Source organism: Rhinatrema bivittatum, chromosome 3, assembly GCF_901001135.1.
Source record: "Rhinatrema bivittatum chromosome 3, aRhiBiv1.1, whole genome shotgun sequence".
Taxonomy (NCBI): domain Eukaryota; kingdom Metazoa; phylum Chordata; class Amphibia; order Gymnophiona; family Rhinatrematidae; genus Rhinatrema; species Rhinatrema bivittatum.
Window position 1 is genome coordinate 410,242,627 of NC_042617.1, and position 21,833 is coordinate 410,264,459.

At 44.4% G+C, this 21,833-nt stretch overlaps 1 protein-coding gene across 1 annotated transcript; it reads right to left on the minus strand.

Moving 5' to 3' along the window:
• Window positions 1-6,979: 6,979 nt before the first annotated feature.
• On the minus strand, window positions 6,980-21,204 carry BAG2 (BCL2 associated athanogene 2). Its single transcript, XM_029597017.1, has 3 exons — window positions 20,911-21,204; window positions 10,146-10,255; window positions 6,980-7,669 (listed from the first exon to the last, which is right to left on the minus strand). Exons 1-3 carry the CDS (start codon window positions 21,090-21,092, stop codon window positions 7,266-7,268), a joined length of 696 nt encoding a protein of 231 aa, XP_029452877.1. The 5' UTR covers window positions 21,093-21,204; the 3' UTR covers window positions 6,980-7,265.
• Window positions 21,205-21,833: the final 629 nt, after the last annotated feature.

Below are 21,833 nucleotides of genomic sequence, written 5' to 3' on the forward strand. Positions count from 1 at the left end.
GGAAAAAGCATTCTCAAAATACTCTGCTCCAGTCCTGCATAGTTTTTTCCCAGATCTATATAATGCAGTACTTGCATACATTGCTAAAAGTGGCTCAGAAATTCAGTTTCTCCTACAAGAAAAACAAGCAGTTTGTTCATCTACTGGAAATCATTGAAATGCAAATGGCTTGTATGACCTACAATGCTTTAAAATACAGGCCTGGATTTGTCAAGGGTGGCAGAAATCTGGGGGGCAGGAGCTTGACTGGCTGAAGATTTGCTGCCTTTCAGTTGTACTGAATCTCAATCAGCAGCAAACAGCTCTCTCTTGATCCACACCCTTCCCCTCCAGGCAGCCTGCAGCAGACAGAGCAAAGGGGAATCATTTTGGGAGATTAGGAGGGCCGGAGCAGAGATCATTGGAGAGTGGGCCAAGAGGCTGGAGGATAAGGGGGGGAGGGATATGTCTGTATGTGAGAGAGAGGGGAACAAGAGTAGGAGGCAGAGAGAGAGCGAGAGTGTGATTAGAAAAGGGCTGCAAGGAGGAGCACAAAAAGAGCAAGGTAGGGACACTTCCCTCCTCTCCTCCCCACCCTCTGTATTCAAATCCTCCCTCCCTCGATCCTGAATTTTCTCTCCCAGATCCTCTTTTCCTTCCTACCTCCCTTTCTTCTTTCCATCCTTGAGGTCTCTGCCCTGTACTGAAACTTGAGATCATGTTTCTTCACCCAATAAAAATAAAATACTGGGGATTACTACCCTTAACTGATTAGCCTTGATGTTTGTGATGCAACTGCAACATCACTCTCTGCTTTGGCAGCGGAAAAGGGGGAATTGGATTCAGATGATAGCCAACTTTGAGCCCCCCAACTTTTATGGTCCGGGGTACTGATATGCAGACATTAAGAATAAAGCAGAGGTATGCTTCTACGGCCAGGACCAAAAGCAAAGCACGTTCAAGCAGCATTGTCTCAATTATCAGAAAGGCTTCTTGCCTCATAAAAATATTGCAGTAGTTTTGTTATGAATCTGACAGTTGCCTGGTTTACCTTATAAGTATCATTAACCTTAACAGAAGGCATGGGGGTAACCTGCACGGAGCAGCAGTTACTACCATTAACAGAAGGCAAGGGGGTAACCTGCACGGAGCGGCAGTTACTACCATTAACAGAAGGCATGGGGGTAACCTGCACGGAGCAGCAGTTACTACCATTAACAGAAGGCAAGGGGGTAACCTGCACGGAGCGGCAGTTACTACCATTAACAGAAGGCATGGGGGTAACCTGCACGGAGCGGCAGTTACTACCATTAACAGAAGGCATGGGGGTAACCTGCACGGAGCGGCAGTTACTACCATTAACAGAAGGCATGGGGGTAACCTGCACGGAGCGGCAGTTACTACCATTAACAGAAGGCATGGGGGTAACCTGCACGGAGCGGCAGTTACTACCATTAACAGAAGGCATGGGGGTAACCTGCACGGAGCGGCAGTTACTACCATTAACAGAAGGCATGGGGGTAACCTGCATAAAGCGGCAGTTACTACCATTAACAGAAGGCATGGGGGTAACCTGCATAAAGCGGCAGTTACTACCATTAACAGAAGGCATGGGGGTTACCTGCACGGAGCGGCAGTTACTAGCATTAACAGAAGGCATGGGGGTAACCTGCACGGAGCAGCAGTTACTACCATTAACAGAAGGCATGGGGGTAACCTGCATAAAGCGGCAGTTACTACCATTAACAGAAGGCAAGGGGGTAACCTGCACAGAGCGGCAGTTACTAGCATTAACAGAAGGCAAGGGGGTAACCTGCATAAAGCGGCAGTTACTACCATTAACAGAAGGAAAGGGGGTAACCTGCACGGAGCGGCAGTTACTACCATTAACAGAAGGCAAGGGGGTAACCTGCATAAAGCGGCAGTTACTACCATTAACAGAAGGCAAGGGGGTAACCTGCATAAAGCGGCAGTTACTACCATTAACAGAAGGCAAGGGGGTAACCTGCATAAAGCGGCAGTTACTACCATTAACAGAAGGCAAGGGGGTAACCTGCACGGAGCGGCAGTTACTACCATTAACAGAAGGAAAGGGGGTAACCTGCACGGAGCGGCAGTTACTACCATTAACAGAAGGCAAGGGGGTAACCTGCATAAAGCGGCAGTTACTACCATTAACAGAAGGCAAGGGGGTAACCTGCATAAAGCGGCAGTTACTACCATTAACAGAAGGCAAGGGGGTAACCTGCATAAAGCGGCAGTTACTACCATTAACAGAAGGCAAGGGGGTAACCTGCACGGAGCGGCAGTTACTACCATTAACAGAAGGCAAGGGGGTAACCTGCACGGAGCGGCAGTTACTAGCATTAACAGAAGGCATGGGGGTAACCTGCATAAAGCGGCAGTTACTACCATTAACAGAAGGCAAGGGGGTAACCTGCATAAAGCGGCAGTTACTACCATTAACAGAAGGCAAGGGGGTAACCTGCACGGAGCGGCAGTTACTACCATTAACAGAAGGCATGGGGGTAACCTGCACGGAGCAGCAGTTACTAGCATTAACAGAAGGCATGGGGGTAACCTGCACGGAGCAGCAGTTACTACCATTAACAGAAGGCATGGGGGTAACCTGCATAAAGCGGCAGTTACTACCATTAACAGAAGGCAAGGGGGTAACCTGCACGGAGCGGCAGTTACTACCATTAACAGAAGGCAAGGGGGTAACCTGCACGGAGCGGCAGTTACTACCATTAACAGAAGGCATGGAGGTAACCTGCACGGAGCGGCAGTTACTACCATTAACAGAAGGCAAGGGGGTAACCTGCACGGAGCGGCAGTTACTACCATTAACAGAAGGCATGGGGGTAACCTGCACGGAGCGGCAGTTACTACCATTAACAGAAGGCAAGGGGGTAACCTGCACGGAGCGGCAGTTACTACCATTAACAGAAGGCATGGGGGTAACCTGCACGGAGCGGCAGTTACTACCATTAACAGAAGGCATGGGGGTAACCTGCACGGAGCGGCAGTTACTACCATTAACAGAAGGCATGGGGGTAACCTGCACGGAGCGGCAGTTACTACCATTAACAGAAGGCATGGGGGTAACCTGCATAAAGCGGCAGTTACTACCATTAACAGAAGGCATGGGGGTACCTGCATAAAGCGGCAGTTACTACCATTAACAGAAGGCATGGGGGTTACCTGCACGGAGCGGCAGTTACTAGCATTAACAGAAGGCATGGGGGTAACCTGCACGGAGCAGCAGTTACTACCATTAACAGAAGGCATGGGGGTAACCTGCATAAAGCGGCAGTTACTACCATTAACAGAAGGCATGGGGGTAACCTGCATAAAGCGGCAGTTACTACCATTAACAGAAGGCAAGGGGGTAACCTGCACAGAGCGGCAGTTACTAGCATTAACAGAAGGCAAGGGGGTAACCTGCATAAAGCGGCAGTTACTACCATTAACAGAAGGAAAGGGGGGTAACCTGCACGGAGCGGCAGTTACTACCATTAACAGAAGGCAAGGGGGTAACCTGCATAAAGCGGCAGTTACTACCATTAACAGAAGGCAAGGGGGTAACCTGCATAAAGCGGCAGTTACTACCATTAACAGAAGGCAAGGGGGTAACCTGCATAAAGCGGCAGTTACTACCATTAACAGAAGGCAAGGGGGTAACCTGCACGGAGCGGCAGTTACTACCATTAACAGAAGGCAAGGGGGTAACCTGCACGGAGCGGCAGTTACTAGCATTAACAGAAGGCATGGGGGTAACCTGCATAAAGCGGCAGTTACTACCATTAACAGAAGGCAAGGGGGTAACCTGCATAAAGCGGCAGTTACTACCATTAACAGAAGGCAAAGGGGGTAACCTGCACGGAGCGGCAGTTACTACCATTAACAGAAGGCATGGGGGTAATCTGCACGGAGCAGCAGTTACTAGCATTAACAGAAGGCATGGGGGTAACCTGCACGGAGCAGCAGTTACTACCATTAACAGAAGGCATGGGGGTAACCTGCATAAAGCGGCAGTTACTACCATTAACAGAAGGCAAGGGGGTAACCTGCACGGAGCGGCAGTTACTAGCATTAACAGAAGGCATGGGGGTAACCTGCACGGAGCAGCAGTTACTAGCATTAACAGAAGGCAAGGGGGTAACCTGCACGGAGCAGCAGTTACTACCATTAACAGAAGGCAAGGGGGTAACCTGCACGGAGCGGCAGTTACTACCATTAACAGAAGGCATGGGGGTAACCTGCACGGAGCAGCAGTTACTAGGCATTAACAGAAGGCATGGGGGTAACCTGCACGGAGCAGCAGTTACTACCATTAACAGAAGGCATGGGGGTAACCAGCATAAAGCGGCAGTTACTACCATTAACAGAAGGCAAGGGGGTAACCTGCACGGAGCAGCAGTTACTACCATTAACAGAAGGCATGGGGGTAACCTGCATGGAGCAGCAGTTACTACCATTAACAGAAGGCATGGGGGTAACCTGCACCGAGCAGCAGTTACTACCATTAACAGAAGGCATAGGGGTAACCTGCATGGTGCGGCAGTTACTACCATTAACAGAAGGCATGGGGGTAACCTGCACGGAGCGGCAGTTACTAGCATTAACAGAAGGCATGGGGGTAACCTGCATGGTGCGGCAGTTACTACCATTAACAGAAGGCATGGGGGTAACCTGCACCGAGCAGCAGTTACTACCATTAACAGAAGGCATAGGGGTAACCAGCATGGTGCGGCAGTTACTACCATTAACAGAAGGCATGGGGGTAACCTGCACGGCGCAGCAGTTACTACCATTAACAGAAGACATAGGGGTAACCTGCATGGTGCGGCAATTATTACCCTTATCAGAAACATGCTGGTAACCTGCACAGATGGGCAGTTACTACCATAAGAATCTTACTGGACAGACTGGATGGTCCACTTGGTCTTTTTCTACAATCATTACTATGTTAATTATAGTGTAAAACTACTTTATTTTTATAATTTAAATATAAAAGATGGAAATGTTTGCCAATTTGCTTCAGAATTTTTAAATTTTTGTCACAGGATCTACCCTTGAGCTGCCACAGAAACTAGGGGACTGTGCTTTAGACCTTCTGTTCCCTGCTGTCCAAGCTTGGGTAGGGGGAAGAGGGGAATGACACCACCAACAGAGCCTAGGGGTACCAAAATGCTAAATCTATCACTGTTGAAATGGTATCAAGATCCTCTGCCATGGCTACTGACATCCGCAAATTCTCATGGATGTGGGTCTTAGGCTTTCGTAAGAGATATGAAGGAAAAGCTTCCACCACTATGCAGTGATGGAAATCTATGCAAAGATAAGATAAGGCAATGGAGCTCGTGAAAAACCATTAATCTACGATTCAGATCCTATCCACCGCAACTTCCAAACCACCTTTGCCATCTCAAAGGCTGTCTATGAAGCAGTTTGGTTTATTTTTTTTTTCAATAGAATGGTTTCCCTAACTCTCTTTATTCCAGGAAGTAAGGCTCAAGGTGTTGCCATCATGACCAAAAGAACTGTCAGCTCTATACTACTACCCAGTCAAAACTAGTAAGTTTTTGACTGGAGACATGTAATAGTCAAATTTCCAGTATCCATCCCTGTGAAGGGCAGGTTAAGGTTTTTCTTAAACCATTGGCTTATTGTAACCTCAGACAACCGGGTCCCCTGAATCATAAAGGAAGGTTAGAAATTATGTCTATTAAGAATTTCTCTAAATCACTGACTGAAAAAAAAACCAAAGCACTAAAGTTCACTCAGAACCAGGACCTGCTCAGCTTGGAAATCTCCTCCCTCTTGCAAGTCAAGTTAAACCTATTGCACTACAGGAGAGAGGGTAGGTATTTCACTCCAGGTACTTCTGGCAGTCAGTACAGAGTGGTACTCTGCATGCATCTAAGTTCCTGCCTCAGGTGATGCTGAACTTCCACCTCAATCAGTTAAACTGCCCTGCCAACATTCTTCTCGGCCATATGTCCATAAAAGTGAAAAGTCCTTCATTCACTGATTCGCAAGACACCTATTGCCTTTCATCTGGAGCAGACTCAATCTAATAAGAACTTCACCCTGGATATGCAGTAGAAAAAGAAAACACTGTTTGTAATTGGGTACTCTACTATATCTAAATGGGCCTGACCTCAGAGCATGTAAAGGCCCATAAAGGTAAGACCATAGTGATGTCAAGTCACCCATATAAGGACTACCTCCACTAAGAATGTAATATGAGGTCAGGTCACACATTCACACACCATAACTGTCTAGACATGGCCTCGCACAGGAATAACAGATTTAAACTATAAATTGTCCAATGTCTCTGAGAGACAGAACCCAAATCTACCCCTTCTATGGTCCATTTTTATAATTTTGGGTTATCTTCCCCATTAAAAAAATGTGGTTTTCTACCCCCAAAAATATTTCCCACCCTTTGGCAATGGTTCTTGTTTCCCCATTTTTTTGTTGAAGACCACCCTTAGCTAGGGATTCTTATTTGTGGAACTTTCTGCTTGTTTTCAGAAAAAAATGTTGTTTACCTGTAACAGGTATTCACTGAAGAGAACAAGAGTTATTTATCTCCCCTTTGGAGTTGATGTTCCCCCCTCCTCCCCTGCTCAAAACTAATAACTAAGCCAGGACTCCTGCAGTGCAGATATTACCACACATGTGCAGTGAATAGCTTTCACCTTCGCAGAAAGTTCTGGAAGATTCATGTCTATTCGGCACCAAGCAGGTTACATTGCCCACTCATGTGACTAGAAAAGCTGTTGACTTCGGAAAACATCTCTTAAAGGGAAGCATCATCACTAAATCATGTTTCTGTACACAAAGACAAGAGTACATATTTTTAAACTACTTTTTAGAGACTAAAACCTGCAAAATTCTCTTTCCTATAACATACTAAGTTTCACATAGTGGGACTATACACAAACTGAAGACATTATAAAACAGGCGCCAAAGAACAAGGACACAAAACCACTGAGAAAAATAGCTATATTTTCATTAAAGCTTATCATCTGAAGCTCATTACATTCTGTTGTAGTGCTACCACTACAAGCATGATAATCTAGAAACCAAGATCTAGTGCAACATGCATGGAAGCATTATTAAATTTCTTTATCTGCAGATACAAAAAAAACCTATTACTAGTATTTGAAATGGCAAGCAAAAAAAAGACTCAGAGGTTTTGGCTGAGGTGTAAACAGGAATGTGGTAAGCACTAATCATCTTGCCTTCTGTGTACTTAAGACTATATTACTACTCTACTTTTGTTTGCTGCAAAGCTGCTGAACAGCCAATTTCTGATTCTGATGATCTAACAATGTGATTGACTTTTCTGAGTTGCCTATTTTTCTAATCAGAGTTTCCAATCTCCTTTTGATTTTCTTCTGATCCTCAATAGCACACCCGATTATTATGGACTGAAATTTCTGATCAATGGGTCCTGCTGGCGCTTCGGATGTACATGCCCCATGAAGCGAGATGAGACGTTTCCTACCATTTTCTAGATCATCTAGAACTTTTTTGGCTGTTTCGTCAATTATCTGCGTGGCCTGCTTAAGGGCCTCCTGCTGCTGAGGGCTGCGAATGGTTTCCACAGAGACCTCCACAGTAAGGGTCCGACCTATCAGACGATTTGCTGTTAAAATGAGTTCTTCTCTTTCTCCTGAAAAGAATAAAATGAATATATATAGAAATACAATAAATAAATAAGTGGTCACAGAATAGTTCTTATCGAAATGTAGGTAAACAAAAAATAGTATATTGCCTTACTTTGGATTTCTGTGGGTGTCTGCTGTGATTTCATGGTCACAGCTGAAGGGTAAATTTTTAATAAGGTGGGAAACAAACAGGTAGGTGCATACTTTTCAGCCTGCACAAACCATTCTGATATTCAAGCACAAAGTTTCTGTTTGTGATAGTCAAACAAACAGTTTGTATTTTGAAAACTGAATTATGAATATAAAACTATATAATTTCTTTCCTGAGATGAAAGTGTAACATATGCACATGGACTATATGCATACTTTTTTAAATATTTAAATATATGCACATAGTTTTCTTAAAAAAAAAAAACAGAGGGTGCTTACATTGAGAGCTAGTATTTTTTTTATTAAGGTTCCCATGCAAATTTTATATAACTTTGGGGAATGCAAAATATCTTTTTTTTATGATCCTGACAAGCTGGAGAAATTCCTTCAGAAAAAAACAGGCAATCCATAGGCTTTGCTTAATAGGATGCCATATATATTTTAGGCTGGATCTATTTTTATTTTTCTATATTTTTCATTAGCTCATTCTTCCCCCTACTGTGGTCGATATACTAGTGCAGGGGTGGCCAACTCTGGGGTCGATGCAATATCGTGGGCTCAGGCTAGCACACAGCTTAACCTGCCATTGGATGTGTGGTTTGGACGCGCTAGGCTAACAGCCGATGCAATAAGGGGATTAGTGCGTCCAAAACGTGTGTCCAAATTCATGCATACTTAATAGCACTCATCACATGTAAATGCCATATAAATGAGGTTATTAGCTATTTCCCCCCCCCCCCCCCCAAATGGAAAAAATTGCCGTGTGCTCGATGTGCACTTTTTAACATGGGAAATTTAACTCTAGCCCCAGAGCTGCTGTTAAGTCATGCTGCACGTCAAGGGCTCATTAAAAAACAAAAATCCTGCTTTCTGTGCTTTCTCTTACTTTTAGTATCATCGTGATACTAAGTAGGAGGAACCACAGAAAGCAGCAACATGAAAAAAAAAATGTTGATGGCAGCCAGCTTAGGAAAACGGATGCTCAATTTACCAGCGTCCATTTTCCTAACCTGTGGCTGTGTGCGGGTAGAGGAAAGCAAACAGAAGGCTAGGAATTATTCAGAAAGGAACTGAGAACAAATGGAGAGCATCATAATCAGTGGCACAGTCATGGGTAGCCCTTGGGGGACCTCCTGCCTCTTCACGTTTGGCTCAGGCCCCCCACCACCCCTAGGAACAGGATCATGTCCCATCTGAGTCAACCCCTTAAAAGGTGCAGGAATTAAAGGGTCTGTAAGTGCTGACATCACTGCGTGTCTATGATCACCTGTGCCTTTAAAGGAGAAAACTTGAACAGGGCAAAACCACAGCTCTTGGGCCAGACATATAAAAGTCTGAGGCCCTCATAGCCTTTCTGTTTATCTTTGGCAGTTAATTATCTCCCCTCCTCTCAGCTCCATAAAAGTTCAGGAATGCCTGGGCTTGGGGGGAGCCGATTTACATAATTTCTCCTCAGCAGCCTGAGAGATAGACCCTGTAGAAAGCAGCTGTATTAACCACAGAGGGAGAGTGAACAGCAGCAGAAAACAGGGCAGGTAAAAGGGTGAAAAGACATGAAATACAGAGTGTTGCCAGAAATTAAAAGGGTTTTGTAGTCACTGCTGTGAAAACCCGCCAAGGGGCTTAGGGGCATGTGGCTGGTCACAGTGCCAACCCATTGTTAAACTTGAGCCCCCCTTCACAAAAAAAAAAGATACAGCAGAATTAGAAAAAGGAACAGAGAAAGGCAACAAGAATGGTAAAGTGGATGGAACAGCTCCCTCAAGAAGAAAGGCTAAAACAGATTGGGGGTTTTCTGCTTGGAGAGGAGACGACTAAAGGGGATATGACAGAGGTTTAGAAACTCATGAGCGAGGTGAAACAGGTAAATAGGGAACCATTGTGTACCCTTTCAAACAGACCAGGGCTAGGGGGCACTCTCTGAAACTAAAGGGTAGCAAAACACTGGGAGAAGGTATTTTTTTCACTCAATACACAATCAAGCTGTGGAATTTGTTGCAGAGTTTAAAAACGGTTGGAACAAGTTCCTGGAGGAAAAGTTCATAAACTATATTAACCAGGTGACTCCAGAAAGCCTACCATTTATCCCAAGAAGGGAGCTACAAGAACTTGGACCTACTTTATGGGACTGGATACTGTCGGAGACCGAATACTGGGCTTGATGACCCTTTGGTTTGACCTAGTATGGCACTTCTTATATACCTAAGCAGCAAAACTTGAGACCAATCTATTGGTTAATACAGCTATGTAAGTTATATCCTCCTTCCTCACACATTTTTATTTTTTTTTGCTCTCCCCTCTGTATAACAATTATTCTGGGAATGGGCTTACCATCACTGATGTTCCTCATATCTTGGCAGTTCTGTACACTCTGGATCATTTCTAGGAGAGTTTCTTTCTCTTGTTCCATTGCTGATGCGGTCTCACGTAGAGCTTCAACCCTGAAAGAACAAGTAACAGGATAACCAAATAATCTGCAAAAGATAAAAACCTTCAGAATAAAAAAAAACAACTTTTAGCTGTATTTTTATTTTTCATTCAAGTAAATTTACATTTTTGCACACTATCGCCCCCATAGTGCCACGGGAAAAGGTATAGTTATTTCCTGCGGTGCTGCCGGCGATAATGTGAAACCATCCCACTCCCCCGGACCCTCTATCCATCTCACCCTCACCCCCGGTGACAAAAAACAAAAAAAATCATCCCTGCCGAGAACGAGGGTCTCACTTCTCTGCGGCTCCAGCGCTGCTTCTGATAGGCAGCACTGGAAGCATAAGCTACAGATAACTTGTCCACTAAACAGCCTACTGAGTATTGGCCTCACTATTGTCTGAACTATGAATCATTTGATTTTACCTGCATCTGATCGCTGATTAAATCATATGACTCTCTTTGAGCCATTATTTTAAAAAAGCATGTCATAAGTAAACAATGATGATGATCATAGGTTACTGGTTAAAAGCCTCTGCGGAATATACCTCAATTAGTTCTCATGATAGAATGTTCCAGAGACTCAACAGCTAGATTGTAATTTGGATTTTCACAGGTTGCAAAGTCTCTTTTGGTTAATTCTAGGCCACCAGTTCAAATCAGCATTAGAATAGTAGTGATCAAAAGTTATCTGATCTCTCTCCCCCACCCCGGGAACTCGCGGCAGCAGCAGCCTCCTCCCAACGCTAACCTCCTTCATTTTCAGCCCTCGCGGAGGCGGAGTCCCATCGGCCGCGGTTGAACCTCTTCATTTTCCTCCGAGTCGCGCTGCAGTCTTCTTTTCTTCGGGCCGATGCCGAGCGCACTAGCGTGGCCTCTTCTTGCCGCGCAGGCACCCGCTACTCTCCACTTCCTCTTCCGGGTCGCGGGGGGGGGGGGGGGGCGGGAAGAAGAGAGCATGCCGGTGCCGCTGACTCCAGCTGTCCTGCCGCGTTCCGCCCGGGCGGAGGAGGACCGGGGAGCAGCTGGGTCAGCGGGAAAGTGTGGCGACACTTTTCTGCGAGCCAGATGCAGCCCTCAAAAGAGCCATATCTGGCTCGCGAGCCATGGGTTCCCGACCCCTGTGATAGAGGTTTATAAAATGAGTGGAATGGAACAAGTAAATGTTAATCAGTTGTTTACTCTTTGAAAAAGTACAAAGACTAGGGATCAAAATGAAGTTACTAGGTAATACATTTTCAACTAATACAAAAATATTTTTTTACTCAATGCATAATTAAGCTCTGGAATTCGTTGCCAGAGGATGTGGTGAAAGCTATTAGTGTAGCTGCATTTAAAAACGGGTTGGACAGGTTCCTGGAGGAAAAGTCCATAAACCATTATTAAGGTGGATTTGCAGAAATCCACTGCTTATTCTTGGGATAAGCAGCTTGGAATCTATCTACATCTTGGGATTCTGCTAGGTACTTGTGACCTGGATTGGCCATTATTGAAACATGATACTGGGCTTGATGGTCTGACCCAGTATGGCAAATGTTATGTTCTTAATGTGCATCAGAAAAATTTAACAGAAATACTGAAGATGTGTCTTTAACACCTTCTTAAAATGCTTTGTGCAGGTAGTGAGCTGGATCATTTCAGACAGAGCATTCCAAATTGTGGGACCTAAAATAGAGAAGGCTCTTTCTCTAGTCTCAAAAGACGCACATGATGAACTTATGGGATCACGAGACCTCTCTGTGAGGATTTAAGTGAATGAGTGGGGTTATAGATTTTCAACATAGAATTAAGCTATGGTAATTCATCAGAGCTGAGAAATTTATGAACAAGGAATGCAGCTTTACAATAAATACTCCATGCTACGGACAACCAGTGTAGATCTTTTAAGAAAGGAGTGATAAAACCCTATCTGCTTAAAACTCTTCTGCTTAAACCAGAGATCAAACAAGCAGTGGAGTTCTGCAATAGTTGGAGAGAACATAATACATACATTATTAACCCAATAACTGAGTTACAGTAGTCAATATTGGGTAAACAAAGATTTGAACTATAAATCTGAACTCATAGGCTCCGAGCAGTGATTTTAAAGGATATAGTAGCCACAATTTAAAGTAACCAGATTTTACAACTGATTTCACATGAGCTCACATTGTCCGTTCATTATCTGTTAGAGCTCTAAGGCTGTCATCAAAAGAGACTACCAGTATCTGAGTATTTACAAAAACAAAAAGTGGCGGAGGGTTTGGGCTTGATAGGTCTTTGAATGACCAGAAGTTCTGTTTTGTTTTTTTTTAAGATTTAAAGAAAGCTTATCATTAAGCCATTAACTGAAAGACAGAAGAATAAAATCTCAAAAGGAATGGACCAGGAAGGTGAAGTCGGAATCAAAAATTGTATATCGTCCACGAAAATCTGATATTCCACACAGAGCCTGGCTAGTAATGTGCAAATAGGGGCCATATTTATGTTGAATAGAGTGGCTGACAAAGCTGAGCCCTGGAGGACACCGGTTGTAAGTGGTTGTTATCTAGAATGTGTAGAGCCAATTTTGATCCTGTGAGACCTTTCAGACAAATGTGATTTAAACCATTCAAGAACTGTGGCAGTAATGCCAACTTCACAAAATCTATATATTGATATTGTTAATCACAAGATTCTAAAGTTGCCACAATATCTAAAAAGGCCAACACAAATCCTTGGCCACCATCAATTCAAAGTCTAAAAGTATCTAGTCTGGACAGCAATAAAAATTCTGTATTTAGACCTTTCCGAAAGCCAAATTGAAATTGGTCTAGGATTTGCTTTTGTTTCAAAAAATCATCAAGCTATTTTTAGAACTGCCATCCGATTGACTTGAGCAAAAAAATGGCAGAGACAATATAAGTCACAAAGTCATAGGATCATTAGAATCAAGGCCAGGCTTCTTCAGTAACGGGTGAACTGAAGTGCATTTCAGGTAGACAGGCAACTTACCTTCCATCAGGGATAAATTAATAATCGATGTTAAAGTTGGAGCAATTGAATCTTTCATACGCTTTAAAAAGGAAGTATGACAGAAGTCTAACTGATAGGTAGAAAAACTCACTTTGGAGAGAATCAATAAAATTTCAAATTCAGAGATGGTATGAAAACATTCCCAATGTGAGTTAAGTGGGGTATTACACTATCAATCCACGAACCGATAAAAAAGAGGCACATATGTCCTCAACTTTCTTTGAAAAATGGCATATAAATCTCTCTGAGGTGCTGATAACTTGAGAGGGAACAGGTGATGAAGTTAAAATTAATGATACAAAAAAGCTCTCAGGTGTTATTAACGTCTGATTGTAACTGAGTGGTGAAAAAAGATTTTTTTTGTTGATTCACAGAGTTCTCTATATATCTTTAGTTGTGATTTATATTTTATGCAAGACTTAGATGTTTTAGAATGTTACCATTGTCTCTCATATTGCTGAAGTATATGGTATGATTGCTTCAACTGTGGAGTATACCATTTAGTTGATTTACTGCGTTTAGATTGGAAAGACTTCAATGGGGGTAACAGTGTCAAGTATGTTAGATATTGAGTTGTGCCACTTATAGACTGCACTATCAATGTGGCTTTGCTTGTAAGTGATCTGAGAAATATAGACTGGGAAAATCTCGTTACACAGTGGAAATCTGAATGCAAGCAAAAAATGATCATACCAAGGAATCTGTCTGATGGCAGTGGAAAAATTGCATGCACAGAGGATAGGGGACAAGAACTTGGAATTTGCTGTCTCTTCTAGCTGAAGTCACTGTAATGAGGACTTCCATGTTAAGTATTTTAGAGAATATGACTCCAATGGTTCAAAAGGAGGTTTCATTAGTTGGTAAAGGACTACATTCAGGTCCCATGGAACAGGTGGCTTTTGTACCGAGGGTTTGACATGCAATAGGCATTTCATGAATCGAGATATCAACAGATGAGTAAAGATTGGTTTGCTATCTACTTGAATATGATAAGCCACTATAATGCTGAGGTACACCTGTACAGACAAGGTAGCAAGGCCTGAGTCTGAAAGGTGGTGCAGATATTTCAGGAGATGGTTTGGTTCACAGGAAAATGGGTCCAAAGCATTTTGACGACATCATTTGGAGTATCTGTGTCTTTTGAAGGCATAATTCCTTATAGTGGAAGGTTTCCTAGAGGAGGCAAATATGTCCAAAATTTCTGAAGGTAAGTGAAGTTCCTTGGTCACCGAGTACTCAACATCCAAGCTGTGAGGTTGAGGCCTGAAAGGCTGGGATGATACAATATCCCCATCATCCTGAAATAATAGTGCAGGATCTGTTCCAGATAAATGGGAGGAAAGTGAGGTAACCAGATCCACCAATGATAGTCTCTATAAACTGAAGAGTTCATCAGCCACTTACTGCTGTACAAACCACTCATGTGGCTGAACACTGCTGAGTCGATCCACCAGCATGTTTAAGATGCCTCGCAGATAAGTGGCTTGAAGAGCCGATTGATTTCTCTCTGCCCAATGTCAGATTTTTAGGGCCTCTTAATTGAGAGGCCAGAATCCCATTCCTCTTTGCTTGTTGATGTACAACATGATGACCTGGTTGTTGGTTTGAATCAAGATACTCTTCCTGAAGAAGATGTGAAAAAGCTGATAACGCATATCTGATTGCTCTCAACTCTGGAAGGTTGATCTGATAGCAATTCTCTTGAAGAGTTCAGAGGCCTTGTGTTAGAAGAGTTCTGATATGCATCCCCCACCCTTTGGTGAAGGCATCTGTTACAGGAACTACTTCGTAGGGAAGCAACTGAAGGGGAACTCCATTTTTGAGAACTCACGAGTGTAACTAGCACTGAAACTCTGGCTTCATAAATGTGATCTTCACTGGAGAATTCAGAGTTTGCGTTGTTGATCCCATTGAGAACACAAGCCCCACTGGAAGTAGCGGATGTGAAAACAGATTAGTGGAAACACATTGATGGCCACTAACATATGTTCAAGAACCACTAAGAATCACCATGAAGTTAGCAAGGAGAAGACAGCAGATTATAGATGAGTAACATGGTGTTCGCTTGGTTGAGAGATAAGAATGCACTTTCCTGTATTTAGTTTATGCAAGCCCTGATGAATTTGAGACTCCTGAGTGGGCTCCATGGTTGATTTCTCAAAGATGATCAGAAAACCTACACACTGAAGCAGAGCTATGGTTGAGCTCAGAGAACATAGTACTTTGTCCCTTGAGTTCACTTTGATGAGCCAATCGTCCAGATATGGGAAGACTTGTATTCCCTAGTAATGGAGAAGAGTTGCCACTACCATGAGGCATTTTGTGAAGAGCCTTGAGGCTGATGGAGGCCAAATAGGAGTACTTTGTACTAGTACTGGGAAAAATCCACCTGAAAGTAGAAGTGGCTCCAATGCAAAGGGTGGATGGGTATGTAAGCATATGCATCCTTCAGATCCAAGGCACATATCCATTCGTCCTTCTGATGGTAAGGTAGGATTATGCTGAGGGTATTCATTTTGAATTTCTCTTGGACTATAAATTTGTTCAGGCTTCTCAAGTTGAGAATGGGCCGCAGTCTGCCTGTTTTCTTGGTGAGAAGGAAGCATTGGGTATATAACCCCAGGGCATGTTGAGATGGTGAACTGGTTCTATTGCTCGTTGTTGGAGAAGTGATTGGACTTCCAGTGAAAGCTGCTGGTAAATGAGGTGGATTTGGATTAAGCATTGAACACTGCAGGAGGGATGGAGGCCAGGAGAAATGCAACAGATACTCAGACTACACAATTTGAAGGGGTCCTTGGTGATTACATGTCCTTGGTGATTACATGCCAATTTTTTGTTTTAGCGTATGCAAGTGATGCTAGTCATGCCTCCCCTCGCCCTCCAGTTTGTTGGTAAAATATACAAATGACCTAAATGTCACTGATAAGGCACATTAAAAAAAAAGAGCTACTCGCTTGGTTGGCTGGCTGAATTGAATTCATATTTGTGAATCAGGTCTGCTTTTGGGATCATTGGTTTTCCCAACTGGTCACCTGGTCTTCCCTCTCCCATCTAGGTATTGGCTGGGTACACAAACAGTGTGATGTGTATGCTGATCCATTGCTCTAACTCATCTCAATAATATGAGTAGAGAAACAAGGTGACAAAACTTACCAGATTATGAACTCCAAGAAGTAGCGCCGCAAACATTTTCCATAAAATATTACACTTGTTGCGTTAGTGGACCCTTGGGCCAAGGTAGGATTAGCACAACCTGCAGGGAGGAGCCCTGCAGGTTCCCACCATTGGCAGTCAGACCCGGACGAAGCAGAGACTCTACTGGAGTGGAAGTAGAGCAGAGACCCTATTGGAGTGGAGGCAGTCATCCTTGGATCGAAGCACGGAGAAGTCAGATGGTTCAAGGTCCAAGCGCTGGTCAGGGAAGGTGGCAGTCAGGCATATCCAGTAAGACAGTGGTTGGTGGCAGGTTGTGGTCAAACCAGGTATCCACCCGAAAGGGAAATAGGGATGGATAGACAGGGCAGATAGGCAAGGAACATGGAAGACATGGCTGAACTGAAGACAAGATGCTGAGGCAACACCCTCTACTGCTAGAGCAGTAGGACCTGTTGCTGATGCAATGAGGCAGGAGCAGATGAGTCCTTTTATAGGGCTTTTGTGGTGACAATCTGGGACCACAGGGCCTTTCCTGCCACTGGTCCTTTAAATCAAGGGAGATCGAGCACGTGCATGCTAGGTAGAGGTGCATCAGCTGGGCATGGTGGCGTCAGGCAATATAAGGAGTCAGAATAGTGAGGCTGCATACAGTGGCGTCTTGCTGCATCAGAGTAAGGCATGGAGCTCACAAAGCACAGGGGGCAGTCGGGACAGGTCTGGCCAAGGGGGTGAGTGTGGTCTTCCACGGGAGTAGCCTGTGGACCGCCAAACATAACACTGCTTTGTAATTTAATAGTTTATAAATAAACATAAAACATGATAATAATAACAACGATAATTCTGTTGGCTATAAGACATTTTATTCCTGTATAAAAGTGTGATATTTCACTTTTAAATGATGTAGGGCCCTCACTGGAATCCCTACAAAGGTATGGCCTTGTAGAAAGGTCATGGATTTAGAAGAATGCACTATTGGGTAGATTTTAAAAATGCTGCGTGTGCAAAAAATGGAGGTTATGTGCATGGTTGGGCCTTGTGCGCACCGCGCGCATTTTCAAAGGGACCAGGCCACACGAGTAACCCCTGTTATGCGCTGAAGTGCCGGGCCCAGAGAAACGGGAGGTCCGGGGTCAGGGCTGGAGGCAGCCAGTACAGTGGCCATTTGCCTCTGTGCTGGGGAAGTGCGCGCTGACAGTCGGCTGGCACGCACAAGTTGCTTCTGCTCCAAATGGAGCAGTAAGTACATAAGAACATAAGAAATTGCCATGCTGGGTCAGACCAAGGGTCCATCAAGCCCAGCATTCTGTTTCCAACACAGGCCAAACCAGGCCACAAGAACCTGGCAAGTACCCAAACACCAAGAAGATCCCATGCTACTGAAGCAAGTAATAGCAGAGGCTGTTCCCTAAGCCAATTTGATTAATAGCAGTTAATAGACTTCTCCTCCAAGAACTTATCCAAACCTTTTTTGAACCCAGCTACACTAACTGCACTAACCACATCCTCTGGCAACAAATTCCAGAGCTTTATTGTGCGTTGAGTGAAAAAGAATTTTCTCCGATTAGTCTTAAATGTGCTACTTGCTAACTTCATGGAATGCCCCCTAGTCCTTCTATTATTCGAAAGTGAAAATAACCGAGTCACATCTACTCGTTCAAGACCTCTCATGATCTTAAAGACCTCTATCATATCCCCCCTCAGCTGTCTCTTCTCCAAGCTGAACAGCCCTAATCTCTTCAGCCTTTCCTCATAGGGAAGCTGTTCCATCCCCTTTATCATTTTGGTTGCCCTTCTCTGTACCTTCTCCATCGCAACTATATCTTTTTTGAGATGCGGCGACCAGAAATGTACACAGTATTCAAGGTGTGGTCTCACCATGGAGCGATACAGAGGCATTATGACATTTTCCATTCTATTAACCATTCCCTTCCTAATAATTCCTAACATTCTATTTGCTTTTTTGACTGCTGCAGCACACTGAGCCGACGATTTTAAAGTATTATCCACTATGATGCCTAGATCTTTTTCCTGGGTGGTAGCTCCTAATATGGAACCTAACATCGTGTAACTACAGCAAGGGTTATTTTTCCCTATATGCAACACCTTGCACTTGTCCACATTAAATTTCATCTGCCATTTGGATGCCCAATCTTCCAATCTTGCAAGGTCCTCCTGTAATGTATCACAGTCTGCTTGTGATTTAACTACTCTGAATAATTTTGTATCATCCGCAAATTTGATAACCTCACTCGTCGTATTCCTTTCCAGATCATTTATATATCTCTATATAGATAACATCTATATAGTTATATATTCCTTTCCAGATCATTTATATATCTCTATATAGATAACATCTCTAGATACATCTGCATGATCTCTGGAATGCATTATTGCATCCAATTCCCTGTTTTGGGACCTTCTTGTCTAGTGACTGGAGTAAAGGAATCTGGGCCAGAACTGCTGGTATCTAAAGCTCGTTCTGACTACACGAGCTAGGCCCTGTACCTTTCTGTGCTTCAGCATATTCACTTCTATTTGGAAAACAGCAAATCAGGTGCTATGTGTGTGCTCAAGGGCCATCTACCCCAAATCATATTGCAAGTTGGAGTCTTGCTTTGATGGATAATCCTATATAAATCCAATTTTTATACAAAAAATGTAATACACATTTTCGATGTATCCTATAACAGTGTTTAAACTAATTAAAATCGTTAATGTTTTTGCATATTTGTCTTGACTAGGTTATAAGTTCTATAGAATAGGGACTGTCTCTTCTGTTTACCTGTACAGTACTGTGTGCACCTATAGAAATGAAAAGTAGTAGTAGTAGTAGTAGTAGTAGTATTTGTAGCAGCAACAGCATGTTTCATGTTCATTAAAGGAGTTAATATTCTGATTTTAATTGTTTTCAAATGATACACAGGGATTACCAGAAAATGAGTAGCTGCCACCATAATATGGGCAGCCAGGACTGACGCTTCTGCCCAAGCCCGCCCCTTTACAACCAAATAATACACAAACACAGATTTGGGAGTCAACAGGCTGCAGCTTTATTAAACACCCCAGAGCCAGAGTTATACAACCTTGAATTCCCCCACTCACACCCATTCGCCACAAGCCAGCAAGATGGACACTCCCCAGGCTAGCCCAGCCTGTATGCATCACAGCGTCCACCTTTATCACGTCCCCACGACTCCCGCCAACATCTAGCAAGGAGCCGAGTAAATTGACCCCCGCCACCATCCAGCAAGGAGCCGAATAAATCGACCCCCGCCACCGTCCAGCAAGGAGCCGTACCAGCCACAACTGCACCCAGTTGTTTGGCTAGAGACCACTGACCTGCCCCCCCGTCAGGTCAGCCAGCAGTTACCCAAGCATAACCCCCCACCAATCGGCTCGGGCCACCTCCCCATTGAAGCTGCAACAATGCTAAAGCCCCATACAACAAACGATAACAAGGGCGGGTGGGTGAGCTGCAGCGCCAGATGCCCAGCTTAAAGAGGGACTGACCTAGGAAGGCAGGTAATCCCTCTTCCAACTCCTCCTCCCCCCCCCCCCCCCCCCCCCCCCCCCCCCCCCCGACTAATCCCCTCGGGAGCCAAATAGCTCCCACCATGATGTGGTTCAAAAGAACCACCCAATCCCAGTGCAGCAAGGAACATGAGGAGCCCGGGTAGCCAGCCGGCCACCTAGAGGCTCCCCTCCCCCTGCACAGCACCTGCCAGGCTGGCGTCAGCGAGCCTGGCACCATGTTATCCTGGCCGGGCAGGCATGAAGCCTACCCGACCTCTCAAAAAGGTAATAGAGTTTAAGGGAAGGAAACAGAAATTAGGTAAAATAGTAATATGACAATCTGTTTTAGGATTTCACACTATAGAACCATCTTACTAAACAAGCTCTCAACATGGCTGAGAGAGGAAAGAGCAAAGGTACATGCCACATGTGGTTTGCTAAATAGGTGCTGGTACAGTGCCCTGCCCCACGTTTGGTCAAAATAATCCGGACTCGAATTATTTTCTGAAAACAAGGCCTCTCATGCAGTAATGTCATGAGCCTTCGTTTGCATCTATCCAGGGATCATTCCTCTATTTTAAGGTGGCTGAGAGCTTGCTAAGAAATTGGTAGCACAGCATTGGCAATGGGTATTCATCCCTTTTCTGCAAAACCTGTGGGACTAGAGCTATTAATAGGCATTCTGGGCAGTGTGTGCCTGCCTCGCTCCCTCCCTCCCTCCGTCCGTCCCAAGTGGTTTGCAGAAACCAGAAGTCAGAGCCAGCCCATCACTCCCCGCCTCTCCTTCCGGACAAAGGCAAATCATTCAACGAGGACAAAATCTAATGCACAGGCTCAGAGGTCAATCAGGCTGCCGGTCCTCACCCCAGCAACTGACGCAAACACTCTCCTAGAACTAGCCAAGCAAAGACTTCATTCGCCCTTTCTCCGGCCCCCTACAAAATGCGCGGAGGCCCTGCTAACTGCCGCCTCAGCCAGCGCGCGCGCGCGGGCTCCCTACCTGCACTCTAGCTCGTCCAGACTCTCCAGCAGGTGGCTGGAGCGCGCGGCCATGGAGGAAGAGCGCAGGAAGCGGCTCCCGCCGCTGGCGCCGCCACCTCCTCCCCCCTGGGCGTCGGGTACCGTCGCCGCTGCTGCTGCTGTTGCTGCAGCAGCCTTGGCGTTGATCTTGGCTTGGGCCATGGCGAGCGGTGGCGAGCCTACAGCCTCCCCGCAGCGTTCTCCCAGCCCGTCTCCTCCGAACGTGCCCTAAGAAGGGCAAAGGCAGCTCCCCGCCCCGTCCGTGGTCTTGCGAGGGCTGGCTGCCAGCAGAACCTAGAAAACTCTGGAAACGCACAACACTAAAACCTCCCCCACCACGAAGTCCAAATCGTGCTTTTAAAAAAAAAATAAATATATATATATATATATATATATATATATATATATATATATATATATATATATATATATATATATATATATAAAAGTGGATTAAAGACTCTGCACTCCAAATCCACTTTATACTTTGAAGTAACTGCACTAGAGATTCTAAAACTCGCCCTCTCTATTTTAGCTGTCTTGCTTCATCTTGTCGTTTTCCTGTTTCATTTCTTAGAGGGGGAGGGGCGCAGGTGGAAGGGAAGTTTCCATATATATTATAATTTTTACACCTCAGGAATGGCAAAGTACTAGTGACTAATATTTTAGGAGAAAGATGTGTTTGCCGGGTTAGTCCACTTACATGCATAAAACTAAAGCTCAATAAACAAAAATATAAGGTCGTACTTTTCTTGATTGGCTTTTGGGAACTAACCCCTTTCTTCAGGTCAAAACAAAAGGAACTGGTAAAAGCAGAGGATGAAGTTTGACTATACAAGTGATTCACAGATTATATTATTTTAATTAATTTATAGATATACAATATTCTGCCTTTTATCAAGA